Genomic DNA, 22,997 nt, shown 5'->3' with positions numbered 1-22,997 from the left:
GCCCAACATAGCAGAAAATCATATTTTCTAGCATTTTGGCATGTACTTATAGGCAGTTTTAAATCATTTCTATTTTCTCAGGAAATTTTGGAAGCTCTTTTGTATTTGGCTCTACCCCAAAGGAGTGAAGTGGCACACTTGTTTCATTTGTAGGAGTACTACTGAAATGGGTGATAAATTTTTCTTTTGCCACATTGGGAAAAAACAGCTTTTTGGTTCTTGTTTGAGAGCTGTTGCCTTAGGAAGAAATGACTTGAACATATGCAGATTGTCATGTGTGATAGTAAAGTAAGTGTGGAAAGAAATTTGGATCTGTTTCACAGAAATACAGTATTTTAATAATTACATATTTCAGGTTTGTAAGTGTGTTATCGAAAGTTAGAGGAACAAAGGTGAGATGAGCTCAGTTGTTCAGAGCATGTTGCTGATAACACCAAGGTTGTGGGTCCAATGCCCATATGGGCCATTCTCTTAGGAGTTGGATCCTTGTGGGTCCCTTCCAATTCAGTATATTGTATGATTCTGTAATTATGTATGTCCTTGATATACTCAGTTTTACATTTTTTGTTGCCTTCTGTAGCTTTAGATGCACGTCTGGAAGTTGGACTTGAGCAGCAGGCTGAGCTGATGCTGAAAATGATGTCCACACTGGAGGCTGATTCCATTCTACAAGCATTAACAAACACATCTCCTACATGTAACTACATGTTGTCAAATCATTCTCTTCCCATAATGATCATGATGCTTTGAAGTTTGTAGTAATGTTTTCTGTAGTCACTTAGTAGCTGGAAAAAAGTTACATTTTGCTTGCATTTTCTTATTAGGCTGAACTTAAGAGATTGCTCTTTATTCAGATTTTTGATTAACTTATATGCCTGTATTTAAGACATTTTGTGAAACAGTCAATTATGCATGTGGATTATGCTACAAAGAAGGGAAAATTTTCAGTTTTAGGTCTAGGTGCAAGCAAACATTAACCTCCTGTGTGAAGCTTCATTCTTGATGTTTGAAAGCTCTTTGCATTTGACAGTTACACTTACTACGTGATGAAAGTGAAAACACTTCAATACAGTTTTGAACTCAGCTGTTCAGTGAACTTTATGTTACAAAAACACTCAGAGTGTTTTACTTTTGAACCTTTTTTCAGTGAGTTGTGCTGCCCATCTTGTTAAAATGTGTTTTTTTGTAGCCCTCTGGGTACTTCAATATACATGCAGTCATTAGCTAAGTATCTAGTGATGGAGTAGGTTTAGTGATATCTTGAGAGTTTATTCTCTGGAAGTTCATTATTGTCTGCAACAGTTGCACTGTAATGGATAAAAGAGATGTTCCAATTGTTTGTCTTACCAGGGCACTGGTGCAATAGCTGTGAAAATGTATTTGTGTGGACTCAGTTCCAAACAGTTTTTGTGAAGATGGAAATATTTGATATTCAAGTATGCCACTGCTATGGCAGTCAGTAGTCCAACTGAACACTATGTTGAAGATGTTCTTCTAAATTATAAAAAAGTGTCTTTCACTTAAGTACAAAATGCAGGAGATAGTTATGAAATTACTTGTAGCAACTTTTCAGAGTAATTCATGGGGGGATGGTGCCCTGTTTTGTTTTCCAGTGACGCAGTCTCCCAGTGGCACAGATGATTCCTTGCTGAGGGGATTACATGCTGCTAACCAAAATGCCCAGCTGATTGTGCAGTTGTCATCTATACCTATGCTGAGTGCATGCTTCAACAAACTCTTTTCCATGCTGCAAGTCCACCATGTTCAGGTAGAGAATTTTGAATTTTAAATGTTCTGATAGTATTTTTTCTTTAAATTTGAGAGTTGTTTTCCACTACTTCTTGCTACTTAGGATTCAAGTAATCTGTTAGGTTATGTGCTTTATTGCTTATGAATATGTCATGGACAACATTACTGTAATAGACAAATTACAACAATGTAATAAACAAAGCTCTGAAAGCCTTTGCAAAAGCAGGCATTGCTTGTTACAGTGGAAAACTGGTATACGTTTGCATATTTAAAAACAAGTTTGTATGTCCACTGAATGATAATTGTTTGCTTATTAATGAAAAATGTCACTAAGTGACACTTAAAGACAAATGGAAATTTGTGGAGGTTTTCAAAACCCAGTTGAAAAAAACCCCGAGTGACAAAGTCTGATATCTTCTTTGGCATTTCTTTGAGCAGATTGGATTGGATAACTTGCAGAGGCTCCTTCCTATCTGAATTATCCAATGATCCTGTATGGTAATAGCAAATGTAAAAGTTTGCTTTTTGAGAAGTCACTGGTTTAGCAATGCTTTTCTTGATTCATACAAAGGAATGCCATGCATGCTATATATATATATAATTAGATACCTGCCTCCCTCTTGATATTTTGATAGAATGGCTGACTCCATCCCTCAGTTGTTCTTTACATGAGAAACTATTTTGGATGAGATGTTTAAACATCCTTGATGCTTCCTCAGAATATCTAAACTTATGTTCCTCAGGGGAATTATTCAGAGTAAGCATCAGCATCTCTGAGGTTTCTCATTAGATAAATGGGCCTTTTGAATCATTTTGGTTGACTGGGAAGCTATCATTTTAATAACATTCCAAAAGCTTCCCTGCAAACCTGTAAGCCTACCTGTACATGGTGCAGGTATAGGGGTATGATAAAGATATTTCCAAACAGTGTGTAAAGCTGCATTTTCTTAACACAAGTTTGAAGAAATTTCTTCAGAGAAATTATTTGGAAGAAATCAATTACAAAAGCAATAGCAGAAGCATTTGCTAGTTAGGCTGAATTTCCCTTGAATATTATGTTTAGCAGAATTTTCAAATCCAGGGAAAGAGAGACTGAGTATGTGTGTGCAGTGAAATAGTAGCAGCTGAGAATATAGATCAGGCCTTTAAAATTAAAATTTTGATGCTCTGGGGTTCTGAGTTTGTTCTCATAGTGGGTTTTTTCCCCTTTCTTTCAGCTTGAATCCCTATTGCAGCTATGGCTCACATTAAGCCTGAATTCCAGCTCCTCTGGAAGTAAAGATAGTGGTGCTGATATTTTCCTTTATAATGCTAACCGAATACCTGTTGTTTCCCTAAACCAAGGTAAAAGATATTAAATATGGGAAATAAGTTTATGTTTGGTTTGGGTTTTTTTTAAATACTCAATTTTTGATAATAAGCAAAAAGTATTGCACTAAGTATTTTTGATAAGATCAGTGTTGAGATAATTTCTATGTTCTTATTAAAGAACTCTTGGTCTCGTTTTCTTCTTAAAGTGGGAAACACATTGCTAGAGTGTAACAGAGAGTTGATTCATTCAATTTTTATAAAATGGTAAAATCTGTGGTTCTTAACTCAGAATTATTCCCAAGAGGACTCATTAAAATACGCTTCTTAGTCTGAGATGAATTCTGCAACTGTATGCATTTTTCTGACAAATTTAGTCTCCTTTATACCATCCTATGATCCCTCCCTTAACAAAGGGGTCAGCAGAGTGGGAAATCTCTGTTACTGTTGAGCATCAGACTACTAATCTAGTATGAAGGCATGCTGAATTTTAGTTTTCTTTGCAATATTTTATACTATTTAATTAAGAAAGTCTGTGGTATCTTGTGATAATTAAAAATGTTAATGCCTGATATAATGAACCTGTTACACTGACTTCCATGAGTACATTTGAAACGAGTTTCTTTGTATCATTTTCTTTGAGATGTCAGGGTCTGTACACTGTAGAAAGTTCTGTGGGCCAGTTCCTGTGAAGTGTTGGTGAGGCCTCTTTTCCTAATTTCAACAATGCAACAGTGGTTGCAGGAACAGTGCACAACAATGGTCAAAACAAAATGGATGCAAGGAACAATAACATTAATAACAATAATCAGCATAGCACCTTGCAGTAAAAATTAGAAATTTATAGTGATACCTTGAAGATTAAAACTTGGAAAAACCTGTTTTTCTTGACAGCTTCAGTAACTAGCTTCCTGTCAGTTCTGGCATGGTATCCTAATACTTTACTCCGGACGTGGTGCCTTGTGCTTCACAGCCTAACACTCATGACAAATATGCAGCTTAATGGTAAGTTTGGTTGGTTGGTTTTCTTATGTTGATAGTTTTAGAGATGTACAAATGAATGTTGCTTCCATCAGAAGACTTGCAGAATATCCCTTCTGTCATATGCATGCTTTTGTTCTCCATTAACTTTGGGCTTTTCAAGAGTGAGCTCCTTGAATTGCTTATACCATGGGAAACAGAAACTCTTATGGTAAAAGAAAATGTCATTATAACTAAGTCATCAGTGTCTTCCAAAAAACATTTTAGGACTAGCTCATGATCTCTGGGAATTAGTTTTGTAGTATGAGAAGAAATAGCAGAGAGGAGTGATTAAGTTGCTGTGAATGAGATTGAAGTTTTTCTGACAGAGTAGATATTTTTGTAAATATGCAGGCACCAGTCACTGCTTATATTAAGCTATCTGAAAATAAACCCCCAGCAGCTGAATCTATTAAAATAGAAGTCCAGCCATTTCATTTCCCTATGCATACCAGAAATATCTCATGTTCTCTATATTGCTCTATAACACACTAGAAATAATCTCACTTTGTGAATGAGATTTTGCCACAATGCTGATAGAAATTAAAGGAAGTAGTTTATAAATATTGCCTATGAATCTGTTTTTCATGTTTGCCATTTCAAGTCATTGATTTTAAGATGCACTTTGTTCACAAAATTTTTACTTTCTGTGATGTTATTTGGAATTCAGTCTCACAAAAATCTGCTGAAATTTTTGCCATTAGATGAAAAAGTAGAGCAAAAAACTAATGAAAGAGACGTATGCACAAACTGAGGCTTCATTCTTATTCATAGTATTTGAGAATAGATCATGGCCTGATTTCTGGAATAACTGCCTTCAGTTAACAAGCACATGTACTGTCAACTCCTGAGTCAGTCACCCCCTATCAGAAGGGATGAGCATTCAGACCTATGTGTGAATGTCCCTGCAACCTCCCCCAGGGTGCAGTTGTACACCTGAGCCAGTCGTGAAAAGGAGAACTTTGGCATTTATCAGAAAGCATTGTCCCTCTTCCACAGGATCTGTTTCATATTGTGCTTTTTTCAGGGCTTTGAACTGATTCAGAATACTACTATTGCAAGAGTAAGGCTTCACATTTAGTAAAGCTCATTTGTTTGATCACTGAAGGGTGTATTTTGATTCAAATTCCAGTCTTCAGAGTTCTTATCTGTTAAGCTCCCTACAGTTTTATTCTGAGAAGTCTTTGCATGTGCCAAGAACAAAAATACTATGATTGTTTACAGGATAACAGAACACTTGGTCTCTGTCTGACAAACTAAAAAATGCACTAGAGCCTTATTGAAGTGTTGGACTAACAAAAAAAGACAAATCAAAATGTCTGTATCTGTTGCACCTGCAAAATTAATCTTTATTTTCAGGAATACTGCCTTAGCAAGCTTGGAACACTGATTAGATGGTTTTGGGACTTTGTATCTGTACGTACTGGAAAACTCAAAATTGTGGTCCTGAGTAAGCAGTTTTTGGTACCTGATTTAGCTGACAATATTTCCACATCATGAAATAAATATATGGGTTTTGCACTAAAAATACTTGATTTACACTTAATGTTTAAGATTACACACATAATTTTTATGTCTTTATTTTTAAGCTGGTCCAAGCAGTGCCATTGGAGCTCAGGAAAGTACTGCCCAATTGTTGGTGTCAGATCCCAACCTTATTCATGTGTTAGTGAAATTTCTTTCTGGCACTAACCCTCATGGAACAAATCAACACAGTCCACAGGTAATGAGCAATTAAAATAAGAGAAACTTCTTGCAATAGGATTTCAAGACACTTGACAGAAATGTTTTCATTCACAATGTATTATATCCTTGTCTTGTTTCTTCTAGTTATAGACTTAGTTGGTTCTGATGAGCAGCCATAGGGAAGTTCATGTTGTTGATACACTCTCAGTAGTGCCGGTATGTTTTCACAGCTCTCTGGAGACTTGCCACAGGGAGAGGATGCCATATGTGAATGAAGTGTTCCATTCAGTTACCTTCCCAAAGTCTTGTTGGGTTGGGATAAAAATGCCAATGAAGATTAAGTTTTAATAGCTAAGAATTCCTGAACTTAAAATTATACTTCATTTCCTTCCTGTTTCTGAATTCTGCTGCCTCTCCTAATTTCAATTAATGTTTTCTTGCTTTTTACATCTTTGAAATATCTATGAATAGTAGATATTTTTAAAAAAGCCCAAGTGAACTTAACTGTAGCTAGTATTTGCCAGGAGTCTCAGTTGGAGAGACAGAAAACACCTGGTAGTTCCACGGGAAAAAAACCCACGGGGGTTTTTTCCAGCAAATTTTCAAGAAAATACATAGTCATTTCCAGAACTTGAACACTGCACAGTGCCATTAAAATATTTATTAAAGTATGTAGTTTGTGAAAAAACATTCAGATTAGCACAGAAGTGGATTCTGTATGGAGTACAGTTTGCATTACTGAAAAGAGAGTCTCAAGCTGAAAAACAAGTCTTAGACAAAGAACTGAATTTCTTACTTTTGCCTCGTGATTAATAATAGAAAAACACATAATATAAATGGATGCAGATTAGTTCTGTAAAGATGCTGTAAAAATTTTCAAAAAGCAAGTTAAGCTATGCAATACTTTCCTGTTCTTAGAAGATGTTAATGTTCTTGAAGACATTTTAGTTGTATATAATTCTTCCTAAAATGTCTTTTCCTTTAGGTTGGGCCAACAGCAACACAAGCTATGCAAGAATTTCTTACTCGATTACAGGTGCACCTCTCTTCAACTTGTCCTCAGATGTTCAGTGAATTTTTATTGAAATTAATACATATACTTTCAACAGAAAGGTAAATCTTACATGTTTGTTTTTCTTTCATACCCTTCTTTTCTTTAAAATCTGTGTGATTGTGAATCACAACTCAAATGTCTATGTGCCATTGTCAATGGAAATCATCATTTTTGCTGCAGCAGGACCTGGGCTGCTTCTGGCACATGGAAAAGTGCATCTGGAATTCACACACATCTGTGTAAGGGAGTGTCAATAGAGGCACTAAAATGTTGGACTGGTTCTATTTAAAGCTTGGTGAAGTAGTTTCCTGAAGTAAGGACACTATTGATGAGCTTACCTATTAAAAAAAGTATTCTGAGAGGTCTGAATTAATGAAAGATTCCAGAAATTCATAGGTTGTGAAAATAGTACAGATGTCTTTTCTCACATGGTAGGATGAGCTGTGAGATTGCATAATTCTATTTATGCAATATGCATTTTTACTGCTTTATCTTTGGTGGGTTCTTTTTCTCTCCACATGACAGTGGAAAACACCCTCTGTCCCACTCTCCTGGGGCCTGTTGATGCTCACTGGTATAGAGAAGTGCCTCTGGCCAGGGGAGAGAGAAGAGTTTTGGCTCATCTTTCACAGTTCTGCTTCCTCAAGGCAAAGCTGATGGGCACAAGAGTTTGTCTCAGTGGTACACTGGAAATTGCTTCGTCTGAAGTACACTAGAAAGCATTTCTTTCTGGTGTTAATGTTGTGCTCATCTCCAGACAAAGGCTTCCCATAATTAGGGATGAGCTTCCTCAGTTCTGCATTCCCAGTAGGTGGCACTGGTGTTATCTATTCTCTAATCTTACAGAAAATGGCTTCTGCCTTCTCCAAGAGATTTTACCTTTGTAACTTAAATGATAGGAGTGGTGTTTACCAAGTTATATAGATGATCAGTGATTTCTATGAGACATGTCATAATACAATAAAATCATTAATTCACAGCGAATCTTGGAGTGTGTGTCTGCATGCCAGCATTTGTTTAAAATAAGCTAATGAGACCACTGAAAGGGTAGTTTTTGAAATGTGTTAGAATTTTTTTGTGAAATGCCATGAAATGGAAGCAAAGCACCAGGAGGGGATTTACATGGTTATTTCTAAGAACACATATAATTATGGAACTGTACTGTGTCTGATCATACGATTAATTGTAAAGAAAAGCAGTATTTTACTGTTAAAATTACTTAAATTCCAAATATTATTTTCAGGGCTGTTTCTATAAACTGTTTTGTTCTGTATTTAATTTTAAAAGTTCGAGTAAGATTAATCAGTGGGAAGAAAAAAAAATCCATCATGGTTTCCTGTTAGCAACTAAGTAATCCTCATGATATTGAAGTATTATGTGACTGCTTTCCATGAGTTTTTCTTGCAAATATAGAAAACTTTTCACCAAGAACTGAACAGGACTGTTCAGCCTGTATATAGACTGTTCCAAGTGTTTACCTACAAAATTACAAAACAAAAGAATCCTAGCCTTTTTCAAAGCTAACCTCTTAATCCTTAGTGGTATCAGGAAGGTGGTGGCATGAGTAGGTTCTGCAGGGTGTTTAATGACCAGTATATTAAAAAATTACAGAAACTTGATGCAGGTGGAAGATTAGATTTTGCTTCAACATGCATTTCTGGAAAAAGCTAGATTTTTTTATTTATTGGAAGTCTGGTGTGCTTTTGAATCCTTAAAAAATCAAGGAAAAAGACCACACTCAAACAGCCAAACCTGTATAACTTGTAATATCTCTCTTTCTTCCTTTTTTTTTTTTTCTTTTATTTCTTTCAGGGGTGCTTTCCAGACAGGCCAGGGACCATTGGATGCTCAAGTGAAACTCTTGGAATTCACCCTGGAGCAGAATTTTGAAGTTGTGTCAGTCAGCACTATTTCTGCAGTGATTGAGTCCATCACCTTTCTCGTGCATCATTACATTACGTGTTCGGACAAAGTGATGTCTCGCAGTGGCTCGGACAGCTCTGTGGGTGCTCGAGCCTGTTTTGGAGGCCTTTTTGCCAACATTATCCGTCCAGGGGATGCCAAAGCAGTTTGTGGAGAAATGACAAGGGATCAGCTCATGTTTGATTTATTAAAGCTGATAAACATTTTAGTTCAACTGCCGCTTTCCAGTAACCGAGAATACAGCGCCCGTGTTCCAGTAGCAAGCAGCACTACAGACAGTGTGTCTGATGAGGAGAAGGTTTCAGGAGGCAAAGATGGCAATGGAAGCAACCCTAATACTCAAGGATCAACTGCATACGTGGCAGACTTGGTGTTGGCCAACCAGCAAATTATGAGCCAGATTTTGTCTGCTCTTGGCCAGTGTAACAGCAGTGCTATGGCCATGATTATTGGTAGGTATTTTCTGAGTAACATGGAAGGTCTCTTGGGTGGTGAAATGTTTAAAACTTCTGCAATCTCATAAGCTGGGTGTAGATGTGAAAGAATGTGTTACAGAAATGACAGGAAAAAAGAGAGAAAAAGCTAAAGGGGAACAGATGCATGAACAAAGCCCCTAACAGGAGGTGGGATACAGTAATTGAAACCAAACAGGAATGTGTTTGACATTTGAATTTGCTGAATCTCAGAATGCTTAATGTTAAAGGACCTCTGGAGATTGTCTAGTCCAGCCTTCCTGCACAAACTCAGAGCCACCTCAATTGAGAGCAGGTTGCTCAGTACCTTGGTTCAGTTGGGTTTTTAATTCCTCAGGGGTGTAAACTCCACAGCTGCTGTGGGCACCCTGTTATAATGTTCAATCATTCTTAAAGTAGAAAAGCCTTTTTCTTATGTTTAAGTGGAATTTCCTGTATTTCAGTGTGTGGCCATCAAATGCCTCTGTGTGTGAATTAGGATGAGTCTTCTTTGTACAAGACACCTTACCTCAGTTATTTTATTTGCTATGTATTGGATGATTTTCCTTTTTTAAATCACTTTTGTAAAATAGAGATTACAATCGTGTCCCTTTCATAGAGAACCTAAACTTTTCCTCTGTTTTATCAGAAATTGCATTGACATCATATTCTAGGAGTTGCAGTCATGTATTTGTGGGTGGGATCTTCCTACTATGAACTAGTGAGGGAGATGATGATACTTAGAAATCAAAGCTGCTGTTTGTCAGACATTTATCTGAGGTGCATTTTCTCAGAGAGACTACTTATCTTTGTGACTTACTTGTGATGGTAGCATAGAGTTTATTTGCACAAGTTAAACCACTGGCTGAAATACCATGGATTTCTGCATGTGCAAAGCATTTTGCAGGAGGATAGACAAAGACCTGCACTCCATTTCAGGTGTAATAGTTGTAAGATTTTGTTCTCTTTGCAGTCAGTTTCTTACTCTAAAGCAAGTTGCTCTGACCTTTTCTGTGGTGCCTCTTTTAGGCAGATAGAAAATTTAACCAGTGCTATTATCAGGAAACAGTTACTTGTTCAGTGAGCCCTCATGAATATTAGACTAGTGGTTTATTACAGCATGAAAGCAATTGAGGAAGAGATCGTTATCTCTAGTAGTCAAATTAAACAGGAGGTAGGGTTTGACAAGCCTGCATTGTGCTGTTGGAACCTTGTGGTTGGTGTCATATTGCAAATACACTACGATCACTGAAAGTAGTTTGTTCTGGGAATGGTGGTTTTTTCTGAGTGTGTGTATCTTTGGAGTGTAATTCAGATATTCTTCTCAACTTTGTCTTTCTAAATCACTGATTTTTGGCTGGCAGATGTTTTGCATTTTTTAAGGGCAGTTTGGAAAGATAGATAGTTTTTTCAAAATGTTTTTCATTGAAATTAGGCTTCTGGGCCACCTGATCCCTTCAATGGATTATTCTTCCAAAGGATTTTTAATTTAGGTTATTGAAAATAATCTGTCCATGTATTTTGGGAAGATGTAACACAGCTATTTGTGGGTTTAATTCCTTTCAGAAAAACTATATTAAGCTCTCTCTGGACAATTTCTGTCAAAAAAACATTTTCCGAGACTGCAGCCAGGGTTACACAGGATCCAAAAATCAATTACCAGCATATAGTAATAAATATGTAATAACTAATGCAGTATGGAAAGGTACTACTAGGATAGGTAAACAAGATGTCTGCAAATGTTACTGATAGGTAGTAGTGGCTCTGATGTCAAAATTTATGCTAATAGTGTTAATTTACTGCATCTGGCAAGCCAGCTTGTCAGGATCCAGGATGGGCCTGAGTAATTCACTTGTCACATGAATTTTAAACATTTTCCATTCTTGTTTTCCTCTTATGACTGTTGTGTCTGTTTCATTAGGGTTTTATGTTTTGTAAATGACAAACTGTGAAAATCATACCAGTAGCAGTGTTCACTTCCTGTCTATCTTGTCCTTAGCTGAAGGTCACAGCAAATCCAGTTCACTTGACTTCAGCTCTGTCATTCATTCCATTTAACTTTTCTTGGCTGGAAAGAGGCTGGGTCTTAGGACTGCTTTATTTGTTGTTCTGCATGCATTGGTTGTCAATATTTGCTTACTTGACAGTTTAAAAATGGCCAAACACCTGGCAATTCTCTTGCCAAAAGGTTTAAGACATGCTCCAAAGATCACTTGAGCACCTTGATTTTTATTATTATTTGTTCATACAGCTTCAATTTCTCTGAATGGGACAGAATTATTCTGTGGTTGTCTTACATTTAAATCTAAGACCACTTTTAACAGCTCTTCCAGATCACAGTCATATGATTGTAAGACAGTTGTATTTATGGAAGTAGTCTCTTCCATGGGAAGACTGGTCTGTAATCTCAGCAATGTCTAGTCAATATTGCTGATAATCGATATTCAGAAAATTGTCCTGAATAAATCCTGAGCTTTAAGAGTGAGAAACAGAATGCCAGGAGAGGTATTTCTGATAGAAATATATGTGTTAAATATTTGGGGAGGTTTTGGGCAGCACAAGGGCACTTTATTATTATCAGAAAAAGATCTTAAATGTCAGTTGCTTCTTACTAGGAGTGATTCCAATCCTTGTAGTTACCCTGTTTCCTTCACTAATTACACTCATTTTTATGGTCTGGTTTGATTTAAATTTGCTGACTTCCTGGGTCAAGTGTTCCTATTTATGCATATCTGGGAGCACTAATTGTAAGTCATATGATCCTGAAAGCTGCTCCATTTTTACTTAGTAAAATCCATGTAAACATTTGAATATTCTTCAGTTCTCTTAATGTGCTATTAATGGTTTGTTAGGTCTCAGTTTGTGACCTTTGAACTGTCTGCTTTTGTTTAGGTGCAAGTGGCTTACATCTGACTAAACATGAGAACTTTCATGGTGGCTTAGATGCAATATCAGTTGGAGATGGGTTATTCACTATCCTGACAACACTTAGTAAGAAAGCAACAACAGTTCAAGTGATGCTTCAGCCTATTCTTACCTACATGGCCTGTGGGTACATGGGAAGGCAGGTAAGTTCCCTGAGGCTTGCTGTGCTTCAAGGTAGTTGATTCTGTAATCAGTAGTAAGGTCAGAAAACTAAAGTATTGCTATGTAAAAGAAATGTTAACATTTTTACAGCCTCACTTCATTTGGGTGCTAGAGTTAGAAGCCTTTCTCTGTTGCCTGTGGTAGAGGAAAAGAGTTTTCTCTAAGAACATTTTGACATTCCTGTAAATGTTTTTGACTAAAGGCTTGAAGATGGAGCAGATATTTTATTATGTGCAAGTGAGAAGCACATTTATTGTGGCTATTTTAATGCTCATTACTTATATTTCTGTGAAGATGCTCACCCTGAGTTTGAGCTTTTCCATACCCCAAAGACTTTTCCTGTGTGAGGAGTGGAACCATGTGGAACATGGCATTGTATATGGTGGCAGAGAGATTAACTGTGGTGGCATTTCTTCCCTGGTAGTTTTGCCTACTAAAAGGGGAGGCTGAGAGCTGTTACTTGAATTTCTACTGTACTAATTTTGTATGAAACCATGTAATTCTTAATTTATTTTCTTCTAGGGTTCTCTTGCCACATGTCAGTTATCTGAGCCACTGCTCTGGTTCATTTTACGAGTGTTGGATACAAGTGAGGCCCTGAAGGCTTTCCATGATATGGGTAAGAATGTCTTCTCTTTAGCCACATCAAATAAAGAGTTTGATTTAGATGTTTTTGGCACTTAGAGTACATATATATGTTAACATGTATTATCAAACAGGCCTTTGCTTGTGTGGAATCTGTTGTGTGCTCCTGAGCAGTATTTTTTTCTCTGTGCCCACATTATACACAGGTGGTGTTCAACTTATCTGTAACAACATGGTAACAAGCACAAGAGCTATTGTTAACACAGCAAGAAGCATGGTTTCAACTATAATGAAATTCCTGGATTCTGGTCCCACCAAAGCAACAGACAGCAGTTTGAAAGCCAGAGTGCTCGCTTCTGAGCCTGATAATGCAGAAGGAATTCACAATTTTGCACCTTTAGGTGAGTAGTGCTTCTTTCTCTTAGATTAATATCTGTCTACTAGTCATTTCAATGTGTGTCAAGTTCTTTGCAAAAAGTAATACAATAGTGTCAAATGTTCCAATACTACTAAATCCTCTCTTGAGAGGGGTTGCTGGTGTTTCAGGGTAATGTTGAGGCATGAGGTTAGTCCCCTCTACCACAGGTAGTAAGACTTCACGTGGACAGGGGAGAGAAGGAGAGGGAGTGAACTATGTCTAATTAATACATCAAGGTGAGCCCCTTTCTCCTGCCTGGTTCCAGCCCACCATCTGCCTTAGACTTAATGAGACTCAGTAACTTCTCTCAAGGCACATCAATTTTGGTGGAGTTTGTACAGAAACATGGCATGGTGGGATGATAGTGAATGAGCCTGAGCTCTGTGAAGCTGGAGCTGATATTGCTGATGATGCTCTCATATCTGCTTCTCACTGCTCTCATGTGACCTGCACAAGCATTTGTTAGAATTTCAGTGCTGTTTTGATAGCAATACAATGGCTGCCAGTTAACTAAAATGTGTGTGTTTTAAGAGATAGTGGTACTGCAATATCTTACCAAGGCTTTCCTTTTCAATACTAGTGTCTTTGTTTTCTGTTGCTGCCCACTAGCCTGATGCAGCCCTTGAATGCATTTACACAGTTTGTCTCACTGACCAAAGGGGATTAATCTTAAAAGTTCTGGAGAGATTGTTAAATGAGAAAGCAGTCCATTCAGTTCTGTGATTCAGATTTAAGAGTGTCAAAAATAATGACATTGTGAAAGACAATAAAAAGAGGTTTATTTGGTAGAATAGGGACTACTGGAAATCTTCTACTTTGTTCTTCATAAATTTCTGAATAGTAAATTTAGGAATCCTGCACATGTTCATTCTTTTTTACTTTAAACAATAAAAATCCTAAGCATGTGGTGGTAGGTTCTTGCCTACCTTGTCTTCAAGCTTATAAAGTGCTGCAGTTCTTGATATTCTGCCATGAGGGCATCTCTCTTAATATTTAACTTTCAGTCAGGAGTGTGCTTTTAAAATTAACCTTCTGGTTACCCTCACTTAGTACATTTAATTCCCATAATTTGGTAGTCTATGTAGTATATTCTGATTCTCATCATGTGGTTATTCTCTGAGATGGGCTCAATTCATTTTGGGATGAAAGTTTATCCATGTCCAGCTGCTGCTAGACATTTAGTTGTGGGGTCAGGCTGTAGCTACTTTACAGTAAAACTTTTTACAGTAAAACACCCCAAGTACCTGGAGTTTAGAACAGCTCTAATCTGGTCTTGTATGCCATATAACCTGCTAAGGAAGACAGCCTACATCTTCCTTCATCATTCTTCATTTATGCTAGGAGTAGAAAAAGAAGCAGCAACTGTGTTCAGGTTTTTTTTTAATTCTGACAAATTTTTTTAGGAAACGGTTTTCATGTGAAACCTTTAAAAAGAAAAAGGGTTGCAGAAGTTGGTTTTAAAGTAATTTACGTTATTTTAGTATTTAAAATGTGTTATCTGTGATTTAACTGAGTTCAAGTTCTAAGCATGCTGTTTAACCTGCACCTTTTTATTTGGTTTGATTTTTGTCATGTACTCTTGAGAGTAAGTTTAGAATTTTGGCAGCAGTTTTCCCCTAGCAAATCTCAAGGACATACATATGCATGTGGTATGTAAGCTGCCTATTTAAAACAGCTCAGAGTAAAAGAAGAGTAACTGGGCATTAAATATGGGATATTACTGATAAAGTAGAAGAGATTAAACAGGAAAAATAAGATATTTTCCACAGTTCAGGTTGTAAATTAATCTGGGTTTTATTAATAAACATTAATAATCAGTGTTAATGGTGCTGTTTTGAAGGTTCAATCACCTCAAGCAGCCCCACTGCCCAGCCTGCTGAAGTGCTGCTGCAGGCCACTCCTCCCCACAGACGGGCTCGCTCTGCTGCATGGTCATACATATTTTTACCTGAGGAAGCTTGGTGTGACCTCACAATTCACCTTCCTGCAGCTGTGCTGCTCAAGGAGATCCACATCCAGCCTCACCTGGCCTCTCTGGCAAGTAAGTAGATTCACTGCTGTTAATGCCAGTTGAAAAATTTGAAGGTTGGGATACAATACAAGGAGTGTAATCAGAGGAACTAAAGCTGTGAAGTTGTTTGAGTAATGCCTATAAAATAAGTTTGAAAAGCTTGCAAATTCTGCTTTCCTTGAGAACAGAAGTCCCTCCCTCTGCTTGTTTTCTGGCATAGTAGATGTCATGTGCCAGTCATGTTAAATATGTCAAAAAACTTTGTCATACTCACCAAAACCCAGTGAGAAACTGATATTGGTCAAGGCTCTTCAAGCAAAATGCTTGTGTATGGTAGTTGGGAAAAAGCATGAGATTTTCAGCTCTTGCTGTTGTAACCCTGATAGGGATACAGTGTTTTCAGTGACAGGACTATTCTTCCTCTGAAGTCTTTGAAATAAACTGTATATACCATATATCAAAATGCTTGTGCTTTTTGACATGTACCATCTCCCAGGTCAAGTTCTCCAGCTGCAGTTCTGTAGTAGTGTCTGCCTGAGACCATTTCAGTCATTCTGTTCTCTGAATTTTAAGTGTTGACCATGTAGCCACGATGAAGACAAACTGGTACAGATTGTAAATAGTGTTAAACCTTCTTATCTTACTCTGTAGCTTGCCCTTCATCAGTGTCTGTTGAAATAAGTGCGGATGGTGTCAATATGTTACCTTTGTCTACTCCTGTTATCACGAGTGGTCTCACCTATATAAAAATCCAGCTGGTAAAAGCTGAAGTTGCCTCAGCTGTCTGCCTCCGTCTCCATCGTCCTCGGGATGCCAGCACCCTGGGGCTCTCTCAGATCAAACTGCTGGGCCTCACTGCCTTTGGAAACACCTCCTCTGCCACTGTCAACAACCCCTTCCTTCCTTCCGAGGACCAGGTCTCCAAAACGAGGTAAGGCTTCAGTGTCAGGACAGTTTGTGCCTGTTCATGGTTTAGTGTTCGGGTTTTTTATGGTGTTTGCTTCTCTGAGTCAGATCTTTCAGTAGCAAGTTCTTACTCCTTTTTTTCCAATATGAAGGGATGTTGATGCAGGGCAGCCCCAGCATAGGGAATAATGTGCTCTACCTGTATGATTTCAATAGGCTGAACAACTGCTTTATTAAGCTGTGTTGTATTACTCTAATACTATACTGAAGAGATACTATATTACAATGGTACATAAGAAAAACCTGACTGTGTCTGAGACAGTCAGGACACAGCTGTGACCCAATTGGCCTGTCAGTCCAAACAACCATCACTGGAATCCAACTAACAAATCACCTTTGGTAAACAATCTCCATAACACATTCCCCATGTGCCAAACAACAGGAGCAGCAAGTAGAGATAAGAGTTGTTTTCTTTTCTTCTCTGAGCTTTTCACTGCCTTCCCTAGGAAAAATCCTGGGAGAGAGAACCATGTCTCTCTCTGTTCAGAGAATGTGAATACTGCATCAGGAACAATAAGCAGTGCTTCTGCCTTCTTTAGTAGCATGCTTAGTCTGCAGATGTAAAAGGGAATGTTTTGTCCCTGCAATGGTGAGAAAATATAAAGCACAGGAAAGCATTTTGAGTTGCATTTTTTGTTTTTTAATGGGTAGGCAGTTGTCAAAAAAAATGGAGTGCCAAAATACTTCTTATCCTTACAGAAGTCAACGGAGTTACATAAGTATTGGAGCAGAAGTAGAAGTAGAACAATGCAATGTTTTGTGGAAGTCATATCTAATATTGCTGTTTGCAAACATTTCAGAAATAAGAGCTGAAGGTTCTTACAATTCTGGCATATCAGCAAGATTTCTTTTCAAAAGTGTTTATTTGGTTAGGTGGCATTTTGAGTTTCTTACTCATTTTAAAAATAAAAATAAATGAACACTTTAAGAATTTTTTTAAAGTGTCAGCATTTTCCAGCTTTGAATTTAATTTACAGGACAGATTTTTGACATTTCCTGGTTTTTAAATTTAGCTTACTAAGTTGTAACAAACTCAATAATTTTAAATATTTAATCTTTAAATCTTAATGTTTATATATTTGAAGAGAACGTGGGGAAGTTTTGAAAACCTTTCTTTTGCAGGGGAAAATTTTGAGAGCATAAGTAAATTTAGAGAACATGAATACTTGAGGTGTACATTTATAAAAGCTGTATAACTGAAATTGGTCTTTGCTCTTAAATAGCAGTGAAGAAAATTACTATAGCCAAATTATACTGTATTTTTACTTAAGAAATGGTTGTTATAAAGTCACACAAGAATAACCGGTATCTAAAGAAAGGTCAATGTATGTTCCTCATTTATTGAAATATTTTATTGTAGCTTTCAGCTTAATGTTGTATCTCAGTAAAACAGTGATAGTAATGTGAAACATATATTGAATAAAATGGACATAAATTTTATTTTAGACATAGCAGAGAACTTGCTCTTTTTTATTAATGAATCCAATTGATTTAGGAGTAAGTGATTTCTGAAATTAAATTGTAAGCCTAATTTAGGATCTGTAATTAAGTTTGCATTTTTTAAAACTCTGGTAAAGGTTAGTTGTCAAAACAACCTGCTAGTTTAGAGCTTGTCAGTGAAAGATGCCATTTATTTCACATACAGCTTAGATTGCCATCTTGTTCACAATTCTAGTTTAAATAGTATTGTGGTGTAAAATCTAATAGATGTGTTGCCGAATTGATTTGATTACAATAGGTTTATTTCTCAGGATTTATTATTGAAAGAACTTCTGAACAATTTTATCAAAGAATGAGACACATGAAGGAAATGTAGTAGCTAATGCATTTTTAATTTCTGTGCTTTTTCTAGATGTATTTTAAATCAGGTTTCCCTAAGGTTCTCTGTAGTTTATTGTAGGTATGTATGATCCTAAAAGTTTGCAGTCTCAGGGAAGTTGTGCAGGTGTATAATTTTAATGCCAACTACTGTTGCACTTTCACTCATTTGATGTAAATAAAAACAATACACAAGCAAACAAAACCCAACAAAGAAGAAAAAAAAAACAACAGTCAGTAAAACCCAAACCTGCCCCACACCCATCCCCATATATAAACACCTTCCCTTTCATCCTTCCCTCAACAGGGAAGAATTTCTTCCCTCAACAGGGAAGAAATATGTGTGTGAATCGAGAAATCTTGAAAAACCTTAGTAATAAAACCTGCAGGCTCTTAACTCTTTCTGCCCACAGACCCTGCCTTTCTTATATTCTTAATCCAATGGTTGCAATAGCATTACTAATGTGTATTTCATTGTAGTTTTGAATTCAGTCATTTACTTTGCTCAGATGATGTTTGATCATGTCACAGAAGTTTTCTGCACTACTTGTCCTGTAATCTAATACAGGTAAGAAGTAATGCAATAAAACAATACATTAGCTCATTTTTCTGTTTTCCTTTTCAGTATTGGATGGTTAAGATTATTACACCACTGCCTCACTCACATAAGTGATTTGGAAGGAATGATGGCCAGTGCTGCAGCACCCACTGCTAATCTGTTGCAGACATGTGCTGCTTTACTCATGTCCCCTTACTGTGGGATGCATTCTCCCAACATTGAGGCTGTGCTTGTGAAAATTGGGCTTCAGTCCACCAGAATTGGCCTAAAATTGATTGACATTCTTCTAAGGAACTGCTCAGCATCAGGGAGTGATCCTGCAGGTGAGTGCAGTGTATTTCTTTTCAGTTGCTGCTTAAAAACATTGCTTGTATAAAAGTACAAATACAGTGTATTTACATGTTGCTTTCTGAGCCTGGGTTGCTCATTGTGCTTTGTTGGGCTTCTAAGTATCACAGTCTTCATATGTGGGTAGTCCTGCCAGGATAAAGCAGTGCTCCCAGGGTTGTTTTTCATAATTAGACGGATGTTTTGAAGACAGCGTAGGATGCACAGTGTATCCTAAATGCCTCTTACTTTAGACACTGTGTGCAGATGTTTTAAAAATAAAGAGTACTGCCACAAATGCTGCTAAGGAAAACTAATGCAGAAGAATTTGGGCAGCAGTAGTCTGTAAAACAGTATGAATTTTGAACACCTGAGTATTCTGAATATTTTCAACATTGAAAATATTTATGTGTAGAGGTACATAATGAAGATATAATTACATTCTATGTCCCATAGTGAAGTATTGCAGAAGCTATTCTGTTAGTGAACTGGGGGTTTTTTAGTTATGGTTTCATACCATTTTGCTGTTTTGTAGTTTCTAAATGAAAGAAAACAAATTCAGTTTTTCCTGTTTTGAGGTTGCTACCAGAAAACACTTTTTAAAATGGCTTCCATTACTTCCTTTGCTATGAGTTAGTGCTTCAGCATAGACTGCTCTGTTTTGCTGGAATGTTGTTAGATAGGACTGGCAGAGCAGAGGATAAACACAGGGAGGAGAGGCTGAATAGGAAATAATCTGTGGAAATCTTCAGCTGTAATCCCATTGATTGAAATTGGAGTTAAATAAGCTTTCATTTTGAAAAAAGTGTTTGCATCTGTAAAGCAAGAGGTTTGACAGCTCTATTGGAATTAGTCATGTCTTTTGAAGAGTTGAAGAATACCCTACTATAAGTTCTGTATCTGATAGATGTTGTAATGGCTTTTCAGTTCATAGTAAAGATGAACATTGGACATACAAAATGTGCAGTTTTGAAACAGTGGTGTGTATAGGAAGTTCATCCTTATGTTAATGGGGAAACTTAATTCAATGTTACTATTGCAATTCTGTAATAATGTCATTAGTACACTTAAAAAATATGTATGTAAGTACTTCTGTTATTTCCCCTCCCCTTTTTTTTTTGAATGCGGCAAGATCTGAATAGCCCTTTACTGTTTGGAAGATTAAATGGTCTCTCTTCTGACTCCACAATAGACATTCTTTATCAGCTTGGAACAACTCAAGACCCTGGAACAAAAGATAGGTAATGCTATTTGGGTTGTCATATGGAAGCATATTCAGAAAATAACCTGCTAAACAGTGGCTTGATATTAGTTCACAAAACCAAACATTTCTGGAATCTCATTGTTAGGAGGTAGCATGGAAGTGCAGAAATCTGAATAAGCTCTCCCAGTTTTCTGTTCTAGCTCTTTTCATCCTTTTCAGGGAATGCTCTCTTTGTCCCTCTATTTCTGCTCTTATAAATGTGATAAAACTTTGAGAGAAAAGTCAGTTGAAAAACAAATAGTCAGAACTTAAATACCTGCTATATTTTCTTTTTCTGTCAAAGGTTCACATTTGGCTGTCCAAGATAAGTTTTTTTTATTAAATTTTGCCCTGATCTGAGTCTTGAGAAAAAAGAGCTTGAGCTCACTCTCAAGCTTTACATCAAAGAAAGATATAAGCATGTAAATTGGATTACAAAAAACCCAGCAAGCTGATTTGACTCTGTTTCTTTGCTCATTTATAATATGCAGCATCATCTTGTCTTCCAGAATTCAAGCACTGCTGAAATGGGTCAGTGATTCTGCAAGAGTTGCAGCTATGAAAAAAAGTGGCCGGGTCAGCTACATCTGTCCCAATAGCTCAACCAGAGAGTATGGGCTGCTGATGCCATCCCCTTCCCACCTGCATTGTGTGGCAGCAATTCTGTGGCATAGTTACGAATTGCTTGTTGAATACGATTTGCCTGCGTTGCTGGACAGGGAGCTCTTTGAGTAAGTAAAGCAAAGTTTAGCACCACGTTATTTTTATAATTAAATTGTTTTGTTCACGGATATAATACAACTTGAAGGGCACTTATTGTGAAATAGTAGTGGAAAGTGAAGCTAATTGATGGAATGGATACCTAAACAAACAAATGATACCTATCCAAACAGATCGTTTTGTAGTTCTAAACTCAAAGCTACACTTGACATATTCCAGGTATAATTGTGTTTAAAGACCCAAAAATCTGAAATGAGACAGGAAATCCATGTGTATACTTGCATATATGTGAAAGGTAAACTGGTTCATGGTTTCGTTCATGAGGTTTTTTAATGGACTATTCTTGCTGAAATTGTTTGAAGTAATTTTCACAGCTTTCATTTCTGTTCTGGTTAGCCAGACTTGAAATGAATGCACAAAATCTGGAGTGAATCTTAAACTGTAAACTTGCTTCATTTTGATGCATTCTAAAGAGAAGTTCACTCTAAACACCAAATGTATACTCTTAGTGACTCCCAAAATGAAAATATAGGATATAGTATATGCAATTTATGTTGTTTAAATGGAAGAGATAGTTGAACAAAACAGAAAAGCCACATAACACTTTTTTCATGTTTTATAGAAAAATGGCTTTTAATTAAGGTATCTAGCATTAGTCAGGCATCTTTGATTTGTGCTGTTAAATACAGTTGCAGTTAATTAAAGGGATCTTTGCACATGGTTTTGTTGTTGGTTTTAGGACACCTTCATATTTTTCCACAACCAGTCTCCTTTAAGCATAGTCAAACATTAAAGCATTGTCAAGTGTGTAAGTTATGGTTACAGGTACAAGCATGTGGAACTCTTACATAACTTGAAACAAGACAATTTCCAAAGACTCTTCAGTGATACAGTGATGGAAATAAATTTTAATTCAAAATGAGCTTGTTCATCATGGGAATCTGTTTAAGGATTTTGCATTGCAGGTCAATTAGTCCTTTTAGCAATACACTTTAACAGAAATACATTTTAACATTTGAAAAGGAAAAGCTCTAATAAAAATGGACTTTCCAAAATGGACAGCCCAATTAGATTTATATAAAATCTATATGTAAAAGTTGGTTTCACAGCTGAGTTCCTGTCTTTTGGAGGAAAGTGTCTTGTTTTCATTACAGGGAGAAATGATAGTTTGTACCTAGTTTGAGTATGCAAGTTATAGTATGACCCTGTTCCCCCACCTCCTGTCAGATATAAAACTATCACTCATATAGGCCACCATCTGGAGCAAATTATAAAATATATTCTTTAATAAATATAAAAGCTTTTTTGTCAGAGTTATATGGGCAAATATTTTTTCTGATAAAAGTAACTTTTCATGTGTATTCTTCATTTTTTTGGTATTGCAACTTTTGAAATATTGTAATGGATTCTAGCTATAGCTCCAAGTTTCTCCTTCATGTGATAAATCACTTTGTTCTTGGAAATATTTTCCAATCATCCCCTTTTTCCGTTTCAGTATTTTTGCTTTGGCCAATGGATGCTAATCCCATAGTTATTTTTAAATATGTATTTAGAAAAAAACCTTATTTTTCATAGAGCATGAACTCATGTGGAAGATTTTAGCATTTGGATTGTGTTAGTATATATTTGGAGAAGAGTTAAATGTAGCTTTACTACATGTGGACTTTTGGAAATTGTGGCTGTCTTCCCAGAGTTATAGATCATTTAGCCACTGAGATGAGTTTTTGTTGTGGAGGGGCTTTATCAATCTTTGACTGTGATAAATCCAACTTTTGGTTAGACCCAGAGAATTCCTTGAGTTCCTAGAGTGCCCTTAGACTAAACACAGAATAACACTTCCATCCAGAAGAAGGGAAAACAATCCTTGCCTTCAAATGGGAATGCAAGATACAATAATACATCCAAATTTATCTTAAAAACCTAGCATTGAATGGCATGAAGTGCATGTTCACTTCTGTATGTAAATGTTAAGATAATGTAACATCTGTGGTGTCAAGGTACTGTGAATGCAGTTTGGAAAACTGGTTTTGTTTTAAAGTACTTCACATACTCTGGACAAGTCTGTGTGAGG

The 22,997-nt window shown here is 36.7% G+C and overlaps 1 protein-coding gene across 3 annotated transcripts in view; it reads left to right on the top strand.

Moving 5' to 3' along the window:
• The window catches only part of BIRC6 (baculoviral IAP repeat containing 6), a 175,687-nt gene that overhangs the window by 74,074 nt on the left and 78,616 nt on the right, over positions 1-22,997 (top strand). For 2 of the 3 annotated variants that reach the window (XM_064708739.1, XM_064708738.1), the window contains exons 40-54: positions 581-697; positions 1,614-1,768; positions 2,967-3,093; positions 3,952-4,062; positions 5,667-5,800; positions 6,749-6,876; positions 8,630-9,192; positions 12,085-12,260; positions 12,802-12,898; positions 13,071-13,265; positions 15,123-15,323; positions 15,945-16,224; positions 18,703-18,959; positions 20,096-20,204; positions 20,716-20,937. In XM_064708739.1, the coding sequence (XP_064564809.1) occupies positions 581-697; positions 1,614-1,768; positions 2,967-3,093; positions 3,952-4,062; positions 5,667-5,800; positions 6,749-6,876; positions 8,630-9,192; positions 12,085-12,260; positions 12,802-12,898; positions 13,071-13,265; positions 15,123-15,323; positions 15,945-16,224; positions 18,703-18,959; positions 20,096-20,204; positions 20,716-20,937 (2,872 nt within the window). The remainder of the gene's footprint in view (positions 1-580; positions 698-1,613; positions 1,769-2,966; positions 3,094-3,951; positions 4,063-5,666; positions 5,801-6,748; positions 6,877-8,629; positions 9,193-12,084; positions 12,261-12,801; positions 12,899-13,070; positions 13,266-15,122; positions 15,324-15,944; positions 16,225-18,702; positions 18,960-20,095; positions 20,205-20,715; positions 20,938-22,997) is intronic. The other variant, XM_064708740.1, reaches the window with a different exon arrangement.

The sequence above is a fragment of the Zonotrichia leucophrys genome, chromosome 3 (assembly GCF_028769735.1).
Source record: "Zonotrichia leucophrys gambelii isolate GWCS_2022_RI chromosome 3, RI_Zleu_2.0, whole genome shotgun sequence".
NCBI classification, from domain to species: Eukaryota; Metazoa; Chordata; class Aves; order Passeriformes; family Passerellidae; genus Zonotrichia; species Zonotrichia leucophrys.
This window is presented reverse-complemented; position numbering and strand designations above follow the sequence as displayed.